This window comes from Geotrypetes seraphini, chromosome 4 (assembly GCF_902459505.1).
Source record: "Geotrypetes seraphini chromosome 4, aGeoSer1.1, whole genome shotgun sequence".
Taxonomy (NCBI): domain Eukaryota; kingdom Metazoa; phylum Chordata; class Amphibia; order Gymnophiona; family Dermophiidae; genus Geotrypetes; species Geotrypetes seraphini.
The window spans coordinates 265,757,971-265,780,093 of record NC_047087.1 but is presented as its reverse complement, the minus strand read 5'-3'; the positions used below and the strand labels follow the sequence as shown (position 1 = coordinate 265,780,093).

Below are 22,123 nucleotides of genomic sequence, written 5' to 3'. Positions count from 1 at the left end.
AGGAGGGGGTTGGAATCGGTGGGGAAGAGGATTTAGGAGGATGAGAATCAGCAGAAAGGAGGGGTGTGTGGAATCAGAAGGTGGGTGTCTGAATTGGTGAAGAGGAGGGAAATCAAGGGGTAGCTTTCAATAATGCTGACTGCGATGCGGGTGCTGAATGATATTCAGTGTTGGCACCCACATAGTTTGGTGATCAAAGTTAGGACTACCTCTTAGGCAGTCTTATTTAGTTACTTAGTTATGAATTCTGCTGGCACCTTCATAGCTGCCAGCTCCTCCTTCTCTGCCCTCAGAACACCTCTCTCCAGCGTACCCTATAAATGTCTTGGAAGTGCCAATATTCAGTGGCACTGCTACTCCTGCCCACTTAAATCATTTTTAATATAGGGTGGTAAATAACTAATGGGAATTCAAATCATTTTAAGCTTCTAATATGCCAGGCATTATAGAACAAACTATTACGAGCATGTAGCCAGCAGCACGCTTTACAATACTTCAGTCCAATACAACTAAAACCTACCTTGCGCTCGTTTCAAAGACCTTTAAAGCTGTGGGTAGAAGACGATTCTTTCCCGTCATATGATCCATCATACTCTGGCCCTGTATGCATGCAGCAGTGCTCAGCATTTCTTTTGCCATTTTATAAGTACGCCTGCATACATAAAAAAATTCACAATCATCCCAATTTCAGTGCAGGGTTATTTGTTTCCTGTGCTGGTTTAGCTCTGCTCATGAAATAGGCCATAAGGATTCTGGTTATCTTTCATTTACTAGTTTTCTTTTGACCCATCACTCTCATCCTGCTTCTTTGTCCATCCAGCTCAGTTAGAACTTGGGCTAATATCTGGTGCTATAAGCTTCCCTACCCAGGAATTTTTCTGTTTTACATTTCCTCTTTGACCCAATGCTTAATATATTATCTAGTCACTGAAAGTTCTTTAATGGGGTTGGGGGGTGGTCTTTTATTAAATGTTTAGATTAGTATGAAAGAATATATTGTATGATATATGTGATTGCATATGTTATGATAGGGATGGGAGGGAGGGGGTTAAATTTCATTAATTTAAATTGATTACGATAAAAAATCAAGTGATGTATCCAAGTTCAAATGTCATTATCTGAAGCGCTTGTTGTAAGTTGTAAAAATGAATAAATAATTTTTTTTAAAAGGAAAAAAAAAAGAAGAAAGTGATTTTTTAATTTGAAATAATATACTTTATTTCTGACTAGCTTTCAAAGGGGGGTGGGGAGGAGGAGGTTCTGTGTGTATATATGAATGGAGGAGTAGCCCAGCGGTTAGTGTAGTGACTTGAGAACCTGGTGAAATTAGTTCAATTTCTACTACAGCACCTTCTGACTCTGGGCAAATCTCCAACCTACCATTGCCCTAGGTACAAAATAAGTACCTGCACATAATATGTAAACCATTTTAATTGTAACCACAGAGATGGAGTATATCCATTCTCATTCTCATATTCTCTCTCTCTCTCAGGAGGGAAGTAGAAATGTTACTCTCTGGGGAAGGGGGAGAGGGCAGAGAGTGTAAAGTTGGACTCATGGAGGGAGAGAGATGTTGGGGGAGAGAAGGAAGACTAGAGGAGAAGCATTTAGGAGGAAGAGAGAAAAAATGTTTGACTGGTGGAAAGGAGGGAGAAATGTTGGACTGGGAGGGGGAAGGGCAGAAAGGAGGAAGGGAAGGGAGATGGACTGCAAGGGCCAGAAAGGAGGAAGGGAAAGAGAAATGTTACACTGGTGGGGGGGGGGGGAGGGAGGAGGAAAGATGACTAAAGGATGGGAGAGAGATCAGACCAGGGAATAGAAGGGAAGGAGGGGAGTCTGGTAGTGCTATAGAAATAATAGTAGTAGTAGTAAAGAGAAATGCCAGATTATGGGAAGCAGAGGAGAGAGATGCCAGACTGAGAAGGGGGAAAAGGAAGGAGAGAGATATCGTCGGACCACTGGGGGGGGGGGGTGAAGGAGACAGATGTCAGACCATGGAAATAGGAAGGGAAAGAGAGAGAGAGATAGTAGATTTTGAGAAGAAAGCAGAAAAATGTAAATATTGAATGTTAAGTTAATGCCAAAGATGGATGCAAGGCAGAAAGTGAAGACAGAGAAGGCCCTGGAAACATAGTTAAAAGCACAGAAACATAAAGTCACCAGACAACAAAGGTAGGGAAAATAATTTTATATATAGTGATTGAAATGTGTCAGTTTTGAGAATTTATATCTGCTGTGTATATTGTGTGTGTATATGAAAAATTAATGGAAAAAAATTACATCACAATTAGTAAAGGGGGTGGGATCTGGAGAAGAGCTTAGGTGAGTCTAGGGTGGAGTTTGGGGTCTGTGGATGGGGGTATTCAGTTGATATTTGTTAGACTTCCCTGCTAGCACGCCCTACTGGCATTTCAGGGCCTGTCTGGAGGACCTCTGTGCATGCGTGGATGTCAGCGTGATGTCATGCATACATGTGATGTCATCACGGCAATGTCCACACACTTCTGGGTGCCTCAAGCAGTGGCCACTACCTTTAGTGTGCCCTAGCTCAAAAAGGTTTGAGAGACACTGCTCTAGATACACATACTGTGCAACCATGATACCAGCCACTAGAGGTCATGTATGTTCTACATTCCCATTTTGTTGTACATTTTCTTATAATAGCAGTATTCTTTTTGATGTCTGTTACATTACAATAGCAGTTTGAACAGGTTTGACATGTTTATCAAATAAATAAAATGAGGAAAATTATTCAGTACATTATGCAGGTCTTTAATCTGTTAAGGAACTAACTCTAGTATTTTCCAATAGGTAGGTAACAAAGCAGTCACATAAAAAAAAAAAGAGGAAAGAGATTTTAAAGTAACCACATCAGTATTGTATTTAAGCTAATTTATATGCTATTCAGCAGCACTAGCCTTGAATATTTCACTGCTACTTCTGCTGTATTCACGGACCCAGCATGAATAGCAAAAATTGTTTTGTGTGAAGGAAGGCAAATCCAGTGGGGTAGGTTTTTTTTTTAAAACTTCATTTTGAAAAGTTTTATATGTGTATGAAACCAGATGAAAGCAACTCCAGTAGGTAAGTCTAATGCAGTGTCTCTCAAACTTTTTTTTAGCTCTGGCACACTAAATGGAACAAATGTTTTTAGTGGCACATTATAATTGAAATTACAAAATTACAAAACCAACAAAAATTAAATTTGAGTTATTTAAAGTTCTTTAAGCTTTATGTGGGTAATTCTAACAATGGTGAAACTAAAATAGAACAGAATTGGTAATTAATGTGAAGGATGTGCTTGTTTTTGAGTGCAATTAACTCAAAATGTGGCTCGATAGTTGACAAGCAAACATTTCATAATCTACCATCTGCAGTCATTCTCTTTTTTTCAATTTAACTTCTGTCAGAGCTGAAAATCAAGTTCACAAAGATAAGATCCAAAGAGTAACAAAGCCTTGACTGCTTTGTTGCTCAACTTGGATAACCTACTGCATAAAAAATAAAACTAAAATTATTTGCTGTTAGTTTTCAAGGACCAATCACTTCAAAGAATGATGGTTGTCTGGGCGGTTGTATCCTTACACATACAGATAGTTATAACATTGACATAATCTTGCGTGTGTGACATATATGTCATCCTTTCTAGTGTATACTTATGAAGGGAATTTTTTTAAAATAAAATTCTGGAATCTCTCGTGGCACACCCAGAACCTTTTCGGGGCCCACCACTGTGCCGTGGCACACCCAGAACCTTTTCGGGGCCCACCACTGTGCCGTGGCACACAGCTTGAGTGACACTGGTCTAATGGGTTATTAAATTTTAGGATATTCAAAAAGTTACCAGATTTTTAGTTGCCAGTCTGGAACACCTGGTTTCCTCACATCTGTGCCAATCAATGGCATAGTAAGGGCAGTGGCACCCCTCCCCCCCTCTTCCCTGCTCCCCCCCCCCCATGCTGTGCATACATCCCCTTCTATTTTCCCATCCTTTTTAACTTCTCTGGCATAAGCAGCATGCCCACATCAGTGTCAGCTCACCCTTTAATGTCACTTCCTAGGTGCGAGTCATGGAAGTGACGTCAAGAGAGCGCCAATACTGACACGGGCAGCAACCTTGTGCTGGAGAAGTAAAAAAAAGTTACAGGGGAAGGCAAGGGGGCACACGTGCATGGCAAAGAGAGGAGCAGGGGGATGGAGAGGAAGAGAGGGGTACCACGCCCTTAGCAAGACAGTGCCCAAGGTGGAACGCCCCCCCTCGCCTCCACTTATTATGCCACTGGAGCCAACCCATCATTCCCTGCCCCTCCAGTGCCTCTTCTGTGTCCCACTGCTCAAAACTGATCTTGTCACCTTCACTGTCATCAGTTTCAATCACAATGCCTTCCTTAATTTCAACACCGATTCTCTACTCTTTCTCCATTCCCCTGCTTTTAATGCTCTACCTTTATTTCAGCCCTAAGTTTTCCTTCCCTTCTTCACTATGTTTGTTGAACATCCATTTCAACATCTCATTCCATAGATAGCCCCCTTTTTTAGTCTCTCAAAACTTTTCCCTCCTCTACCGGCAGGTAAAGTAGTCTCTTGGAAGGCATAGGGTCACTTTCACTGTTTCAAATCCTTGATGATAGCTGAATGATGCAGTGCTATGTGCAGCTGTCTCTCTGTGGCTCTAGGGCAGTGTATCTCAAACTGTGTGCCAAGGCACACTAGTGTGCCTCCTGAGATTCCAAGTGTGCCGCGGCACACTGAGGAGGAAGAGAGGCACCTGCCAGCTGACTTCCCTACGTGGTACAGTGCCAGCGCTGCCCGATTTGCTGAAGGCCTGCATGTTTCCCCCTTCTCTCTAGCATCCTCCGGCTTCCCCCCGGCCTCCCGGTCTTACCTATAAAGCTAATTACAGCAGCAAGCAGAGGATCGCCAGTAGATAAAATGATTTTATTTTCAATACAGTGATTGAAATGTGTCAGAATTTATATCTGCTGTGTACATTATGTGTATATGAAAAATGAATGGAAAAAAATTACATTACAATTAGTAAACGCGATGGGATCTGGGGCAGAGCTTGGGTGGGCCTAGGGAGGTCTGTGGTTGGGGTAGTGGGTTGATATTTGTTATACTTAGGGGGTACTTAGCTTGAAGTAGTTGAGAAACAATGCTGTAGGCAATCAGCTGGCGCCAGTGCCTCTCCTTCTCTCCAGCCCTCTTTCCTGCTGGCACTCCCTACTGGAATCTCAGGGCCCATCTGGAGGGTCTCTGTACATGCGCGGACATTGACTTGATGATGTCACGCATATGCATGATGTCATTACGATGACGTCTGCGCACTTCTGGGTGCCTCAAGCCATGGCCACTACTTTTAGTGTGCCCCGGCTCAAGAAAGTTTGAGAGACACTGCTCTTGAGCCTGCAGTAGGCCTCCCCTTTCTGTTGGAGTCCTCATAGGCTGCTGCTCCTCCTGAACTCACAGAGATTTTACACTTAACCCCATCCCCTTCTAAAAGGAGGGGTTTTGGGAAACAGAAGAATTATCCGGCTAAAGCAAACTGGGAGAGGAAAGAAACAATTTGTCACTGACATTATCTGCTTTGCTAGCAGCAATGGAACTATAGAGTAACATTCTACAAATTGATATACTAAGACAAAGGTGCCAGCAAGGGGTGGAACATACAAATTTCTGGATGCATTAAGGGAAATTGACAATCATTTGAACATTTTAAGGATAACTATTTGCTAAAGTTGAAGGAAAAGATTGAGGGGCATTTTTGGTAGGATGTTTAAGTCTGATTTTGGACATTTCCTGCAAGGCATCCAAAGTTGGGGGTGGAGAAAGACATTTTCAAAACCAGCAAAACTGCCAGACATTAAAAAAAAAAAAATTCAAAATTTGCCTATTTAGACATTTTGGCTGTCAGGACGTCCAACCTTAGGACATTTAACTTTTTTGTCCATTTTCAACCACAAAAAACATTCAAGTTCAAAACATCTAAATCCAGACTATTGGGACCTGGGAGAGGCCAACATTGTAATGGACTGGCCACATAGAGATGCCAACAGAAAAGGAGAGCACCTTAGAGTAGGGTTACTAGACATCCAGATTTACTCAGACATGTCCTCTTTTTCAAAACATGGCACTTTGTCTGGGTTTTGAAAAGCTTCCAGTTTGGGCCATTGGTGGAAGGGCAACTGCACATGTGCGTATGTAAAGCAGTGATGTCACACGCATGCTTGTGATATAAGAACATAAGAATTGCTGCTGCTGGGTTAGACCAGAGGTCCATTGTGCCCAGCAGTCCGCTCACGCGGTGGCCCCTAAGTTAAAGACCTGAGCCCTAACTGAGTCTAGCCTTACCTGGGTATGTTCTGGTTCAGCAGGAACTTGTCTAACTTTGTCTTGAATCTCTGAAGGGTGTTTTCCCCTACGACAGCCTCTGGAAGAGCGTTCCAGTTTTCCACCACTCTCTGGGTGAAAAAGAACTTCCTTACATTTGTACGGAATCTATCCCCTTTTAACTTTAGAGAGTGCCCTCTCGTTCTCCCTATCTTGGAGAGGGTAAACAACCTATCTTTATCTACTAAGTCTATTCCCTTCATTATCTTGAACGTTTCAATCATGTCCCCTCTCAGTCTCCTCTTTTCAAGGGAGAAGTGGCCCAGTTTTTCTAATCTCTCGCTGTACGACAACTCCTCCAGCCCCTTAACCATTTTAGTCGCTCTTCTGTGGACCCTTTCGAGAAGTACCATGTCCTTCAAGTACGGTGACCAGTGCTGGGCGCAGTATTCCAGGTGGGGTCGCACCATGGCCCGGTACAGTGGCATGATAAACTTTTCCAATCTGTTCATTATCCCCTTCTTAATCATTCCAAGCATTCTGTTTGCCCTTTTTGAAACCGCCACGCATTGCGTGGACGGCTTCATTGACTTGTCGACCAGTACTCCCAATCTCTTTCCTGGGGGGTTTCTCCGAGAACTGCACCAGGCATCCTGTGTTCGTGTACAAGATTTTTGTTACTGACCTGCATCATCTTACACTTATCCACTTCATTTGCCATGTCGCGGCCCATTTCTCGAGCGTGTTTATCCTGTTGCTGGTCTTCGCAATCCTCCTATGTCTGCCCTCCCGACATGGCTCCAAGCAGTTGAGGGGGTGGGGCTAGGGGTGAGGCTGGGTCAGAATAGGGAGTGATGTAGGCAGAATGGGCAGTGCTGGGTGGAACTGGGTGGGCCTGGGGGCAGGGCCATTGGTCATTTTCATACAAACAGAACACAGATACATTCTCGCCCAGTAAGGAATAAGTAATCACAAATTAAAAATAGAATATGCAGACAAACCCAAGACTGATCAAATACGGTGTTCTGCAGGGAGCTATGCTATCCCCTCCATAATTCAATATCTGTTACACCTGCCGTAGACATAGCCTACAATTTAATACAGATCCACTCCTTCATAGATAACATACAACTGTACCTACTACTAGGAGAAACCTGTAACACCCAGATCGCGAAACTCCTAAATAATAATAATAATAAATAACAGTTTATATACCGCAGTACCGTTAAGTTCTATGCGGCTTACAATAGATTAATGAAGTACAGATTGAGAGAAGTTAAGGGATTGGTCAACAAGAGGGGGATGGGACAAGAGAACCGTTATAGAGGAGAAATAGAGGAACGGGTCAACTGTCTAGATATTTCAGGAACAGGTGAGTTTTGAGGCGCTTCCTGAATACCTCGTATGTGGTGGGCGAGAGCAGTTGTTCTAGATCTTTACCCCATAACGCTGCTTGATGTGAGAGAAGGTGTTCATGGTGTTTTTTTAGTTTGCAACCTCTAACCGGGGGGGGGGGGGGGGACGAAGTACAAGTAGGAGCTTCTCTTGTGTCTGTTGGCTGAGAAGGAGAAGAGGTCGATTATGTATTTAGGGGCTAGACCGTAAAGAACTTTAAAGCAGAGGCAGGCAAACTTAAACTTTACACGAGCTTCCAAGGCTAGCCAGTGTAGCTGTTTGTAGTATGGCGTCACGTGGTCAAATTTCTTCAGACCAAAGATAAGTCTGACCACAGCGTTTTGCATTAATTGTAAGCGTCGCATATTCTTTTGGGAGATTGCTAAATAGGCAATGTTACAGTAGTCGAGTTGACTCAGTACGAGGAATTGTACCAGGATTCTGAATGCAGAGTTGTCAAAATATGATTTAATGGATTTAAGCTTCCAGAGGGTGAAAAAACCCTTTCTGATTAAGGAGTCCACCTGGTCCTTCATGGTTAGGCATTGGTCAAGAGTTACACCCAGTATTTTAATGGTGGGCTGTATGGGGTATGCCTTTCGGAAACCAGAAACTGGATGCTTGTCAACAAATTGCAACTAAACACCTCCAAGACGGAATTTCTATGGATCTGCAAAGAATGCTGCAACCATCCCCATCCCTTGTTGTGCTGGGACTCAACTACCATAACTGTGAAAGACCAAGTGCACAGCCAAGGAATACTCCTTGATGGCAACCTATTACTTTCCAACCATATCTCTCAGGTGGTTATGTTCATCATTTTACAACCTGCAACAACTCCGAAAAACAAGGAACTACTTTTCAGAATCTGAATTCACCCAACTACGCTCTGCCTTAGTACTCTCCCGCATGGATTACTGCAAAGTGCTATTCAATGGTCTAATGGTGAAGAACAGCGAATAACAGCAAAATACATCGTCTCCAACGTGTACAAAATGCAGCAATCAAACTTCAAAAAAACTCCATGACCGTGACTCTGTGTCCCAGGCTCTAGCGTTGGCTCACTGGCTGGCCTAATGCTAGCATTCAGATCCTTGCACAACATGGCACCGGGCTATGTGATGGCCAAGCTTCCTCCATACATGCCCTTCTCTTCCTTTCCTGCAGTGGTTTGCGGGAGAGGGGAGCGGCAAGCAGCACCAGCAGCAGAAGGCCGGGTGTGTGTGTGTGTGTGTGTTGGGGGGGGGGGGGGCTGAGGTGTATTCGCTCCATGAGATGCACCCCCTTTTTGGGGGTGGTAAAAGTGTGTCTTATGGAGCGAAAAACACGGTAATTAAATAATTTAAATTAAATTGCATTAAGAAAAGTGTTAATGCATGTTGATAAGTTTAGTTCTTAGATTGTAATTCCTCTGTGGCAGAAACCCCCCTTGAGCATTCTACTCACTTTTTATGCTTATTCATCTTCAAGGTTTTTTTGGCAATGTTATCTAGTTGTAAGGCCTTCTGCGAACAAGTTATTGCTAAATCATAGTCATGAGATTTATAAGCAAAGTTTGCAAGACGAGTCAGCGTTTGTAGTTCTACCATAGGATCTGACCAATTGCATTCTGAAGCCATTTTCATCACCTATAAATAAGAGAATAACCATATGATTACTAATAAGGAATTTCTTCTACACTAACAAGAGCTTTCTACTGTTACTTTATTTACTCTGGGAACAACATATAGGTGTTAACATCAGCTGTGCTTTTCCCATAGAAATAGGTGTTATAAAAATGCTTGTTTGATATTTGCCTAAAGTTGCACATATACAGACTGCAGATTTATAACTTCACCCAGAATTTTGCTTTGAAAACTCAGAAAAAGTATGCACATATTTTACATACAAGCAGTTATTAAATTTCCTCCTAAACATGTTAAAGGAGATCTTGTACTATAGGGATCTTAACTACACCTTATAAGGTGGAAGTTAAGTTTATTGCTGGTGGACTGCATTAATGCACACCACTGAAACCCTCATACTGCCCTTCCTCCACCCTAGGATTGCCAGATTTTGCTATGGTAAAATCTGGGCCCACGGTCCCGCCCCTAGGCCCACCCAGTTCTACACGGTCCAGCCCCATTCCACCCAAGTCACACCTCACCTCCCTCAACCTATTCTCATGCTCGGAGCTGTGTCGGAAGGGCATCTGCTAATGCACAGGTGTGACACGATGATGTCACATGCATGTTCAAGATATGGCCGTGTTGCATCTGAGCATGAACAGATGCCCTCCCAACGCGGTCCTGAGCTGGAAGCTTTTCAAAACCTAGACAAAGTCCCGGGTTTTGAAAAGCCATCCGGAAGCCCAGACATATCCTCTAAAAAGAAGACATCTGGTCAGGGCCGGATTTAGATGAAAAGAGGCCCTAGGCTATTCCACTTATGAGGCCCTTTCACCTCCCATTTTTAAGTTTGTAAATTACATGAGAGATAATAAAATACATCATTACTGTGATATATATCAATATGTTAAATGAAACATGTTGGTATTGGTACTAACCTTTATAAAAATGACCCTTCCTATGTCTATAGTGCCCCCATTGCATCCTGCCTCACCTCACCCTCCCTCCGATGCCTGCCTGCCTCCCATCCCCCTTCCATTGAACACCCCCCTGATGCCATCCTGCCTGCCTGCCTTCCATTGAACCCCCCACCCCCCTCTGATGCCAGCCTGCCTGCCTCCCATCCCCCTTCCACTGAACCCCCCCCCCCTCCGATGCCAGTCTGGGCCGCCCTGTCCTGATGGATCCACATTTTGCCTCTCTTCCCGCGGGTCTGGGCTTTGCCCAGCTGTTTCCGGACTGACGTCTTTCCCTCCCCGATCCTCCTCCCAGGGCGAGAAAAAGAAAGGGAGAAGCCGAGTCGGCGCCCCGTTGTGGCCGGAGCCGGTTCCGATCCCGAAGCGGAACCGAGGTAACCGGGGAGCGGCTAAAACCTGAACCGGAAGCAGGATCGGACCAGGGACCGGCGCGCGCCCCCACCCGGGGCTGAGACCGGTTTTCCTCCGGAGCCGGGAAAGGATTGGGGGGGAGGGTGAGGAGCAGCGGGAGCACGTGTGCAATTCGGATTCCCCACCCCCAGCTGAATTTTGATGAGTCGCTGGTGCAGGCGCCGTGAGGAGTGACACAGAAGCACACCTCACATCACCAGGACTCACGATATTTCAACAGCGCATGCGCGCTCTAGGATTTTATTATTTATGATATAATCATGAAAATATAAAATAAAGCACGTAATATACATTTTAAAATATGCAAATTAAAACATATGTTAAGAACTTACTTAGAATTCCGCGAAATGAAGATATTGTCACAAAAAATTTTTCAATAGTCTATAAACACTTCACTAAAGTATTGAACCTACTGAACTCAAAAGGCGAGAATCAAATGATCGTGTACGCAATCCTAAAATAAGAATCTTTTCCAATAACATTAACACGTGTTTCATATTATCGAAGTAACACGAATATAACCGAACATCGGGATATCAATAGGTCTGTTCATTTGTCTGTTCCAATCTACACCAATCTGCACTATTTATGCAAGAACAAACCAGAGCTTAGTAGTATAAGGCACGTCAATATTTGCCATAGCAATCAGTGAACGTATGAACTATACTTTGGTGCAATCTAGTATATACAAATGAACAGACCCAATGAGCCGAACGCGTTGATCTTAACCAATACATTTTTATGTTTGTTTATTAGTCATATGCGTAGAATTTCTCCTTATTTTCGGTTCAGTGTTTTAGTGTTCACTGTTTTTAGAATAGTGTAATTTTAATTTTGCTAACAATGTGAATGTAGGCCCCTCTTGATCTTGAGGCCCTAGGCTGAAGCCTAGTTAGCCTATAGGAAAATCCGGCCCTGCATCTGGTAACCCTACCCCACTCTCACTAAGGACATGAATGTGGCCCTTCCCTCCCCTGAGATGGCTCATAGACTCCCCTAGTGCTTTGCAAAAAACATAAAGTGACCTCTCTCCTTCGTATACTCATCCCGATGATTATGTCTCTAGGTCTGTGACCTTCCCCCAGCTCCCCAGAGCTGACCCAGCTCACTGCAGTTATGCCACACACCCCCCTCCCAAACTGGTAGCACATTACGATGACCATCTCCAGACTTCTCCAACCCCCTTAAACAGAAGCTTATCATAACATACTTTGAAAGCCTCTATTCAACCCATGGAGCAGCTGCAAATCCCTTCAACATCTAGCCCTCCCCAAAGCCTTGGACTAAGAGTAGCTGCTACATCTGGATTGTCATGTTTTTAACCTGGATTGCCCTACTGTATAGCTTTCTTACCCCCTAGGGATCAGTTTGAGCTTTGTAATAAGGGCTGAAGACCCCAAGAGTGCAGACTGTGTATGTGGATCATTTGTCCAATCACCACATTTTCATTTTGCCCCTAAAGCAGGCATTACGTGCCAAAACATTTTGGGCTGAAGGATTAATATTTAAATGCTTTGGACTGATTATTATTTTCACTGATTATAAGGTTGTCTTCAATATTTTTGTGAACTCTGAATAAACAGCAACTTGCTTTATTATGTACTTTGAATAAATAACTACTGGCTTTATATTGCTGCTCTTTGTTTGGGCTATATTTAGAATGCAGCATTTGGTCCCCTTATCTTTTTGTGCCACTATTTATTTAATTCTTTTTCTATTCCGTTCTCCCCAACAAACTCAGAACGGGTTACAGGTTAGCATACATGAATACAATCAAGACAGGTTACAGTTGATGTATTTTCAAACAATATATTTATCTGACTTTGATCTATACAGAGGATCTAGTTACAAAATACATTTCTACTTTAAAAGTATTATACATTTTTTCTTCATTATTCCTTATATAGCAATAGGCGAGGGATTAGGTGAAGAGGTAAGTTTTTACTATTCTCCTAAAGTTCAGGAGTCCTTTGGACCTGATCTGCAGGAGTAGTTGATTCCAATAACTTCTGGCGTTTTGTAGAACAAGGCATGACCAGGAGGTGTGGAGTGGCCTGTTTGGAACATATTGAGGTAGTTTAGTCCATATGTAGTCTAGTGCCATGTTGTGCAAGGATTTGTACTCTAGTATCATGCCTTTAAAGACGCAGAGTTTAGCTAGTGAGCAGATGCAAGTGCCTGAGAGACAGGGTCGTGGGTGCGAAGATTTTTCAGGAGTCTGCTATATTTTGTACTAGTAGGAAACTACAGGCCAGTAAATCTGACTTCTATGGTAAGTAAATTAATGGAAACACTTTTAAAACAGAGAATGACGTTTCTGGAATCCAGTGGATTATAGCAGTGGTTCCCAACCCTGTCCTGGAGGGCCAATCGGGTTTTCGGGATAACCCTAATGAATATGCATGGAGCATATTTGCATGCCTGTCACTTCCATTATATGCAAATCTCTCTCATGCATATTCATTATGGCTAGCCTGAAAACCCGATTGGCCTGGTGGTCTCCAGGACAGGGTTGGGAACCACTGGATTATAGGACCCAAGGCAACATGGATTCACTAAAGTTAGGTCTTGTCAGACAAATCTGATCAATTTCTGTGACTGGGTAACCAGAGAATTGGATACAGGGAGTGCACTAGATGTGGTGTATTTAGATTTTAGCAAAGCCTTTGACGGTGTTACACACAGGTGTCTAAGAAATAAATTGAGTGCCCTCGAGATGGGCCCTAAAGTGACAGACTGGGTCAGGAACTGATTGAGTGGAAGGCGACACAAGGTAGTGGTCAATGGAGATCTCTTTGAGGAAAAGGATGTTACCAGTGGTGTACCTCAAGGTTTGGTTCTTTTTAACATTTTTGTAAGTGATATTGCTGAAAGGCTGTCAGGTGAGATTTGCCTTTTTGTGGATGATACCAAAATCTGCAATAGAGTAGACACCCCAGATGGTGTGAATAACATGAGGAAGGACCTAACAAAGCTTGAAAAATGGTCTGAAATTTGGCAGCTAAGATTTGAGACGTACAAAATTTTCTCTTTGTCATCTTCAGACTCATTATTTAATATTTCAGATGGTCACTGTATAAGAAGCTAAAAGGATCACCCAAAAATGGTTAAATCAGGCATGGACTTTGTTTACAAAAATACCAAGCCCAGATCAGATATATTCCACGTATTAACAAAGGTGGAAAGAAGAGCAAATGACAGATGGCATATTTAAAAGGTGAAGTGAAAGAGGCTATTAGAACCTATGCAGGACAGGAAGTTGCTGCAGAATGAAGGCTTCCAGGGCATGCCAACGGCAGCAGGCTTACTTTGTTGTCACTGCCAGCTGCCTGAAAATTTAAAATTACATATTTAAAATTACAGTGGCCGAGGAGGTGGTATGTGGTCTGTGCTACAGAATTCTGCTGTGTGTGTGTGTGTGGGGGGGGGGTGACTGGGGTTGGGAATAGAGGAAAGGACATATGCTGCATGGGCTGGGAGGGTTGGGAAGGTAGGGAAGGACAGATATGTGGGCTGGGAGGTTGGGAAAGACAGATGCTGCAGGGGATGGGGGGTTGGGTAGGGAGGGAAAGAGAGATGCTACATGGGTGGGGTGATGGGAAGGGAAGGTAAGAGATGCTGCCAGTAGGGGAGGGAAGATAATAGTTTGATATAGGTGCATGGAGCAGGAGAGAAAGAGAGGTGATGCACATGAGCAAAGCTACAGCCCTCTCTCCCAGGCAGAACTGTCCCAGAAGCATCAGGAAGCTTCAAAAGTTGGATAAAAACCTGAAAATAATAAATCAGATGCAGGGCAGACGAGAAAACACCTTCTCTTTTTGCTTGCAGAAGGAAAAACTGAGGCACTATGGCACTGCCCAGTGATACAAGGAAGAGGAGTTGAAAAATGTAGATGATGCCTTCTGCACACTTCACAGGTGAAGGGAAGGACTAATATGTCAAGCCCCTTTGCAATGGAAACACCCATAGGTCTTCTAAAATAATTACCTTACTATTTAGTGACGAGAATTCAGGGTAACTGATTTACTCAGATGAAGTAGATAATGTGAGTAAAAATTAAGGACATTTACTACAACAAACACCACTTTTTAAACTTTAGCTATTCTGTTCTTAATGAAGCATTTAGCAAGTTAACTGGCAGTTTATTGATTCTGTTAAGCGAAAAGAAGATAAGATAATGCTACGTACCTGAGCCAAGCTTGGAACCGTAAAGTCCATGAATCCCAGACCATTACAAGCATGCATTTCTACAGCCACAAGAACTCTACTCGTCAAGTTCTGCCCATCACTGGTTTGCTATCAAGAAAAATATTTATTAAAAAGAATATCAACAATTCTTCAGCTCTACTGTTCTACTACTTATCACTTCCATAGTGCTATTTGATATATACAGTGCTATACACAAGCAGGTAAGAGATGATCCCTATTCGACAGAGCTTACAATCTACCAGAGACAAACAGGACAAATAAGAAACTAGGCAGCTTCATTTATTATGGGAATGATTAAAACAATATAGATATTAAACATGTGAATAAGGGGATAAGAGTCAAGAACACTCTTAAAATGGTGGGCTTTTAGTTTGGATTTGAATAGGGTAAGAAATGGAGCTTGACTTAGCCACAGGGGCAGTGAAATACATTTGTGGTTGGAAGGGCCAAACCAAAGCAATCTCCATCTTTACTCCCCATCTCTCTTGTTGCTGATCATGCATTGTGCAAAACATTGGTAGAACCATGGTTCCCATGACCCACTCCATTCCAATATCTATTCTTGGGAAATCCAGCTCCAACTTAGGGTAATAATAACATACTGCACAGTACTACCTTTTTGTAGGGCAATCACAATAGCTTACATATTATATACAGGTATTTCTCTGCCCCTAAAAGATCACAATCTAGGTTTTGTACCTGAGACAAGGAGGGTGCCCACCCCTGGTTTAACTAGATTGCTGCAGATAATTAAAAGTCATAAAAAGGATTTGGGACTGGTAAATACCTGCAGAGAGATGCACACAGGAGAACGTGACTACTCATGTTATTCTACAGTTCATAAGGTATTCAGAAGAACAGATTTCTAGTTAATTTCACAAGAGCTGTTGCAAGATTGTCTCTATTGAGATTGGGAATATAATATGGGGTTACCAGATGTCCAGGTTTCCTCAAAGAAGTAGTGTGTAGAAAAAAAATATTCCTTATTTAAAGAATACACTTGGAGTTCCCACATCTCAATACCATGTCAAAACAAAATTTATAATATGTGAACCAGGTCCTCAATTTTCACAACTTGTATGACAGGAGGTACCTGTTCCCATAGTTGTCAGCTGTGATAATCCAAACGAGTTAGTAATTGTGAAACATCCCTGGACCTGGTGTACTCAGTGAGTTTAAATATGTATTTATTTATTCAATTATTTGGCCTGTCCTCCCAAAGGAGCCCAGGACAGGTTACAAAGTACATCCACAATATAATTGAGACAGGACAGTGACATAATTTACAATATAGACATGACAATAAAACATATACACTAAGTAGCATCAGGTGAGATTAGGTAGCATAGATACATTGACTCTGAATGGCATTTTTGGATGCATGTCCTTAAGGCGCTGGGTTTGTAAAGAGGAAGGTTTTCACAGCCTTCATGAAGCTCCAAAGTCCATCTAGTGTTTTAATAGATGGGGGAATGGTGTGCCATAGTCTGGGTAAGAAATGTGAGTAGGAGCGTTTGTGGGCTGTTTCAGTTTTGAGGGAGCGGCCGGGAGGTATGGTTAGTCGTTTTTATCCTTGGGACCTCAGTTTTTGCTTTGAGAAGTAGATTTGTAGTTTAGTTTACATGTAGTGTGGAATCGTTTCATGGAAGATTTTGAAAGCGAGGACCAGGGTCTTGAAGGCACAGCATTTTTGAATGGGCAGCCAGTGCATGGAAGCTAATGCAAGGGTAACATGGTCATGGATGCCTATGCTTTTCAGGAGGTGGATTGCAGCATTTTGAACCCTTTGGAGGCGGGAGAGAGTTTTGGTAGGCAGACCCACTAGTAGTATGTTTCAATAGTCTATGCGGGATAGTACAAAAACATACAGTAGTTGGGTAAATTCGGGTTCTGAGAAGTATACACGTATGGTTTTTAGTTGCCGGAGATAGTAGGAGGATGATACTAGTTTGGATACATGATCTGTGATTGATAAGTTTGAGTCGAGAGTTACTCCTAGGCTGTGGACGTTATCCTTGGGTGTAAGGGAGCTTGTGCCCCAGGAAAAGGACAGATGGGAGTATATGCAAAGATCTTTGTGGATCCAGAGAGGTTCTGTCTTGGATTCATTTAACTGTAACTTATTGCCGATCATCCAGGTCTTTATTTCAGTTAAACAAGACTGGAGGTTATAGATTTGTTTGTCTCAGTGTCAGCCTAGGAGGAGATGCAGTTGTAAGTCGTCTGCGAGAGAAGAGTAGATTCTGATTTGGTATTTTTCTGTTATGTCCAGTCCTGGTTTGACAGAGGTTGAAGAGGAGAGGTAATAGTAAGGCTCCCTGAGGCACTCCATAGTGGAGTGGTGTGGGTTCAGATAAGGATTTTCCTAGTAGAACTCTGCAGTCTGTTCAGGAATGAAGAGCACCATTGAAGTGCGTTGTCATGGATTCTGATGGACTTTAGCCTGGACAAGAGAGAGTAGTCGATAGTTGGAAGGCAGCACTGAGGTCTAATAATAATAATAACTTTATTTTGTATACCGCAATACCATAAGCAGTTCAGAATGGTTTATAGAGGAAGAGACTGTACACAGATAGCGATGTTACAGAAAATACTTTCAATTACATTGGTAAGCTGAGAGTAATTAGGTATTTCCGGAAGTATGTCAGTGGGGGCGTGGCTTGGCGCGAGCACAAGATGGAGGTGTGATTGTGAAGCTCCTCTAACCCGGGCAACGGTTTGAATCTTTGAAAGTGTCTTGAGGCTTTTTTTCTTCCCTGAAGAAGTTGAAATAGTTTTAGGACTATGGCGTGTACGCGGCAAGCAAAGACTGATGCGGCTTTCACAGTAGCAGGGACAGCGAAGCACATCAAACATAATCAGGTGACACCGTCTAAAGCACCTCTTCCGGAAGAAGCAACGAAAGTACTGGATAAGAATGAAGTAATGGCAGAACTGCGGAATATACAAAAAATGCTCCAGGATAACACAAATAAAATCAGTGAAGTAAAGGAAGAAGTATTAAACATAAATAGACAGATGGAAGTCGCTAACCAAAGAATGTCTTTATTGGAAAATAAAATGGATCAACTGGAATTGAATTTGAATCAATGTAAAGCTGATAGTCAAACTATAAAAGAAATGCAGAAACAACTAGAAGACTACAAAAACAGAGGAAGAAGAAAGAATGTGAAAATTATTGGCTTAGCTGAAGGTTTGGAAGGGGAGAATGTTATTCAATTTTTGGAAAACCTGTTACCAAAATTACTACAATTAAAAACAGCCCCTAGAAATAGAACAAGCACACAGGATTCCATATAAACAGTCAGCAAGTCAAGTAAGACCAAGACCTTTAATTTTAAAACTTTTACATTTCCTGCAGGCAATTGAGATATTAAACTTGGCAAAAGCGGACAAAAACTTAAATTATAAGGGCTCCAAGTTATTATTTGTGCCTGATTTTGCAAAAAATACAGTGAACACAAGAAAGCAGTTCCTCATGTTAAGACCTCAAATGAGAGAAAAAGGGCTTACCTATGGATTATACTATCCCGCAAAAATGAGAGTGACCAATGGATATAAGTCCTTATTTTTTGAAGATCCGGAAAAATTAAGATTTCTTGTCAAATAATGAACCAATGTCTATGTAAAGGAATCAGATTTAATAATCTGGACAAAGTGATGTCTTTTGGTTTCTGGAATGTTATTAAAACTGGAGGAGGGACTTGAAGAGCTTATGGAGGAAAAAAAATTAAAATACTGCTTCTCAGAGTTATGTCATAAGATACAAGGGATTGGTCTTGAAGATGGAATGGAGCTAGCAGGGAATTCAAACCCTACTGTGTCAAGAGGAGTTCAAAAAAAAGAAGAAACATACTAGGAGAATTGTTATATCTTGACACAACCTTTTAATTTCTGTTAATTGGAATATTCAGGCATTGCAAGATAAAGTGGAAGATAAGCTTCTCCAGTATGCTTTAGGTCTCTGAGATGATAACTAGACTAGTAGAAACAGAGATGTAATAAGGAGTTCTAAACTATTCAAAAGATTAGGATTGAGGATACCCTAATCAATCTCAGGGGCTGTCAAAGATTCCAAATGGAACACATTATCACCTTTTTCAAGAATCTAATTTATAGATGATTCTTTTCACCTGTCATCTCAACGGTACGATTATATTCTGTCAGGAAACATGAGATCAGTTATACAGGAGTGGGTTTTATTAGTTGGGATTGTCATTGATACTATTTGACTTTCATTATTAAAACATTTAAGTTCATGTTGGGAAGAGATACATGGTCTCTTCATATATTACATGAAAATAAATTTATGTTAATTTATTTCTTGGTTATTGATATGAATTGTTTGTTATAATGAATATTGACGTACAGATATTAAAATTAGTTATGGGTAAAGATTATTTGCGACTATATTGTTAACAAAAAAGTGGGGTATTAATTTCAGATATAGATATAAAGATGACCTTATATTAATTAATATACTTGTTTTTGATCTGGGGGAAATAAAAAGATATGAACTTCTAAGAAGTAATATATAAAAAAGGTTAAGTATTATTGATTAACTTAGACTTTTTAAGGGGAATTTTAGTTGGATGATTTGCTGAGAAGTTCTTAATTTAAATATTAAAAGGTTTTAGGATGATATTTGGGAATGGAAAGATATTAATCATGATAGTAGAAATTAATGGGAGAATGAATACTCTATGAACTTATTTATTCATTTTATTTTTTTATATAAAAATGATTTAATAGTTGGAGGTATAAATAGGGCTTTATGAAAATTTCTTAAAAATGAATGAGTAGGGATTTCATTGTTGTATGGGTAGGTAATGAGAGTATTTGATTGTAATAAATTAGAGTATAAATTTATTAATTTTTAGTATCGATAAGGGAAGGATGTGATAAAGTTGCCTGGGGAGGGGGTATTGTGATTACTAATCTTATGTGTGTTCCAAGGCAGTCAATATATGTGGGAGGTGGGGGAGGGAAAAGAGCGGGGGGTTGTTTAATTGGGGGTCTGAGGGGAGTTTGTAAGGAAAAATTTAACTTTAAAATTTTTAAAACCTGGGTGATGGTGTATATTCATTGTAATTTAAATAATTCTAAATATTCATGTTGGATTATGTATATGGGAATAAAAACTTTATAATGGAGATTGAAATTTTTTCATTAAATGTTAATGGTCTTAACCATCAAATAAAAAATAAAAAAATGCTGGCCTTTCTGAAACAACAGAATGCTGACATATATTATATACAGGAGACGCACCTGTCAATGATAGAATCAAAAAAGTTAGAGGGGGGTTGGGTGAAGCAATGTTTTTCTGCCTCTGCCATTGGGAAGAAAGCTGGGGTTGCCATACTAATAAACAAAAAATGTATAGCTAATTTTCAATTGATTGATGCTGATATAATGGGTAGGTGGGTTCATGTGAAAACGAGCATGGGAAATAATACCCTGGAATTGTTTAATGTGTATGCCCCAAATTCGAATCAAGGTGAATTTTTTAAAGAGTTGCAACAATTAATACTCCCACTGGCTGCTTCTAATTTAGTAGTGGCTGGAGATTTCAATGCTGTAATGGATCAATTATTGGATAAAAAATCAAGTAAAATTATAAAATCATTAGGATTAGATAATTTAGTGCAATCTTGTGATTTGAAAGATATATGGCGGATACTTCATTTAGATGATCGGGAATTTTCATTTTGCTCACAAGTTTATAAATCTTTTTCAAGAATAGATTATATATTTGTCACAAATCAAATAGTACAAGTGACAAAAGCTTCCATAGATTCTAACATTTTATCTGATCATGGTGAGGTATGGATTGAATTTAATTTTGATAAGCAGGATTATAGCAGGTCTGTATGGAGATTTGATAATACATTGATTGCAGACTCAAATTTCCTTGAATAATTTAAATAAAAAATTATTGAATTTTTTCAAATTAACATTTCAGAAGAAATTACCATAGAAACATTATGGGATGCATTTAAAGCTACAATGAGAGGTAATATTATTTCATATTCGGTATTTCTTAGAAAACAACTTAAAAAAACAATTTTCTAATTTGGAAAAAGAAATTAAAAAGCTGGAATCCAAATTTATTGATAAATGGGAGCAAAATGCTCTATAGGCTCTTTTAAAAGCAAAGGGTAAATATAATGAGATATCTTCGAATTTGGTAAGGAAAGATTTGTTTTCCCAACAAACTCTGTATTATGGAAGCTCAAATAAGGCGAGAAGATTATTGGCAAATTATCTTAAAGCAAAAAAAAGAACAAAAATTATTGCAATAAAGGATGAGAAAGGAGATACACATACTCAAATTGGAAATATTTTAAGTCAATTTCTAAATTTTTATAAAGACTATATTCTTCTGAGCCTTATGAAGGTAGAGAAAAAGATGTTTAGAATTTTTGAAGCTTATTGAGGGGCTGAAAATTCCTGAGCATATAAAAAAAAGTTTAGAAGAGCCTATATTATTAAAAAAAAATTAGAAATAGCGTTGAAGTCTCTTAGAGTTGGATCCGCTCCAGGTGGTGATGGTTTCACAATAGTTTTATAAATCATTTCAAATTACCCTATTACCTCATTTATTAAATTTATTTCAGTCTCAACTAACTAAGGGTTGTATTACAGGTACTATGGCAGAATCATTAACTATAGTTTTGCCAAAGCCAAATAAAGATCCCATTTTGGTTTGAAACTACAATCCTATCTCGTTAATCAATATGGATGGAAAACTTCTAGCTAAAACATTGGCTTTATGTTTAGCCAAGGCTCTCCCTTTTATTATCGATATGCACCAAACTGGATTTGTTGCTAAGAGGCATTCATCTAATAATACCATACTGGCTTTTCATATGTTAAATTTAACAAAACATATATTATATTTGTCTTAGTTGATTTCACATTAAGGACTAACAATAGATGTTCTGAAAGACACTCTTCTGCTAATTTTTCTGAAATGTATGGACCTTCAGACCACCATCGGGTATAGAACACCGATTGTTTTACTCTTCGTTGGTCCAGCCTTTATTAATTACTAGCTGATGCCCCGGCGTTGCACGGGTATTTAATTATAGCAATAACACTGTAAATGGATTCAAATAAAGATACTTTATAGTGGTGAATGAAAGTATTTTTTTACAGCTTAATAAAAAGTACAATATTCAAATTATAAAGTGA

General features: G+C 40.5%; 1 protein-coding gene across 10 annotated transcripts in view; it reads right to left on the bottom strand.

The window, feature by feature from the left end:
- Positions 1-22,123, bottom strand: part of CFAP46 (cilia and flagella associated protein 46) — a 473,118-nt gene that overhangs the window by 243,802 nt on the left and 207,193 nt on the right. For all 10 annotated transcript variants that reach the window (XR_004539241.1, XR_004539242.1, XR_004539243.1 and 7 more), the window contains 3 exons: positions 14,909-15,016; positions 9,172-9,353; positions 521-652 (listed from right to left, as the gene is read on the bottom strand). Coding sequence is in view for 7 of the 10 variants with exons in the window: in XM_033942370.1 (XP_033798261.1) it covers positions 521-652; positions 9,172-9,353; positions 14,909-15,016 (422 nt within the window). In the remaining 3 variants the exon portion in view is untranslated. The remainder of the gene's footprint in view (positions 1-520; positions 653-9,171; positions 9,354-14,908; positions 15,017-22,123) is intronic.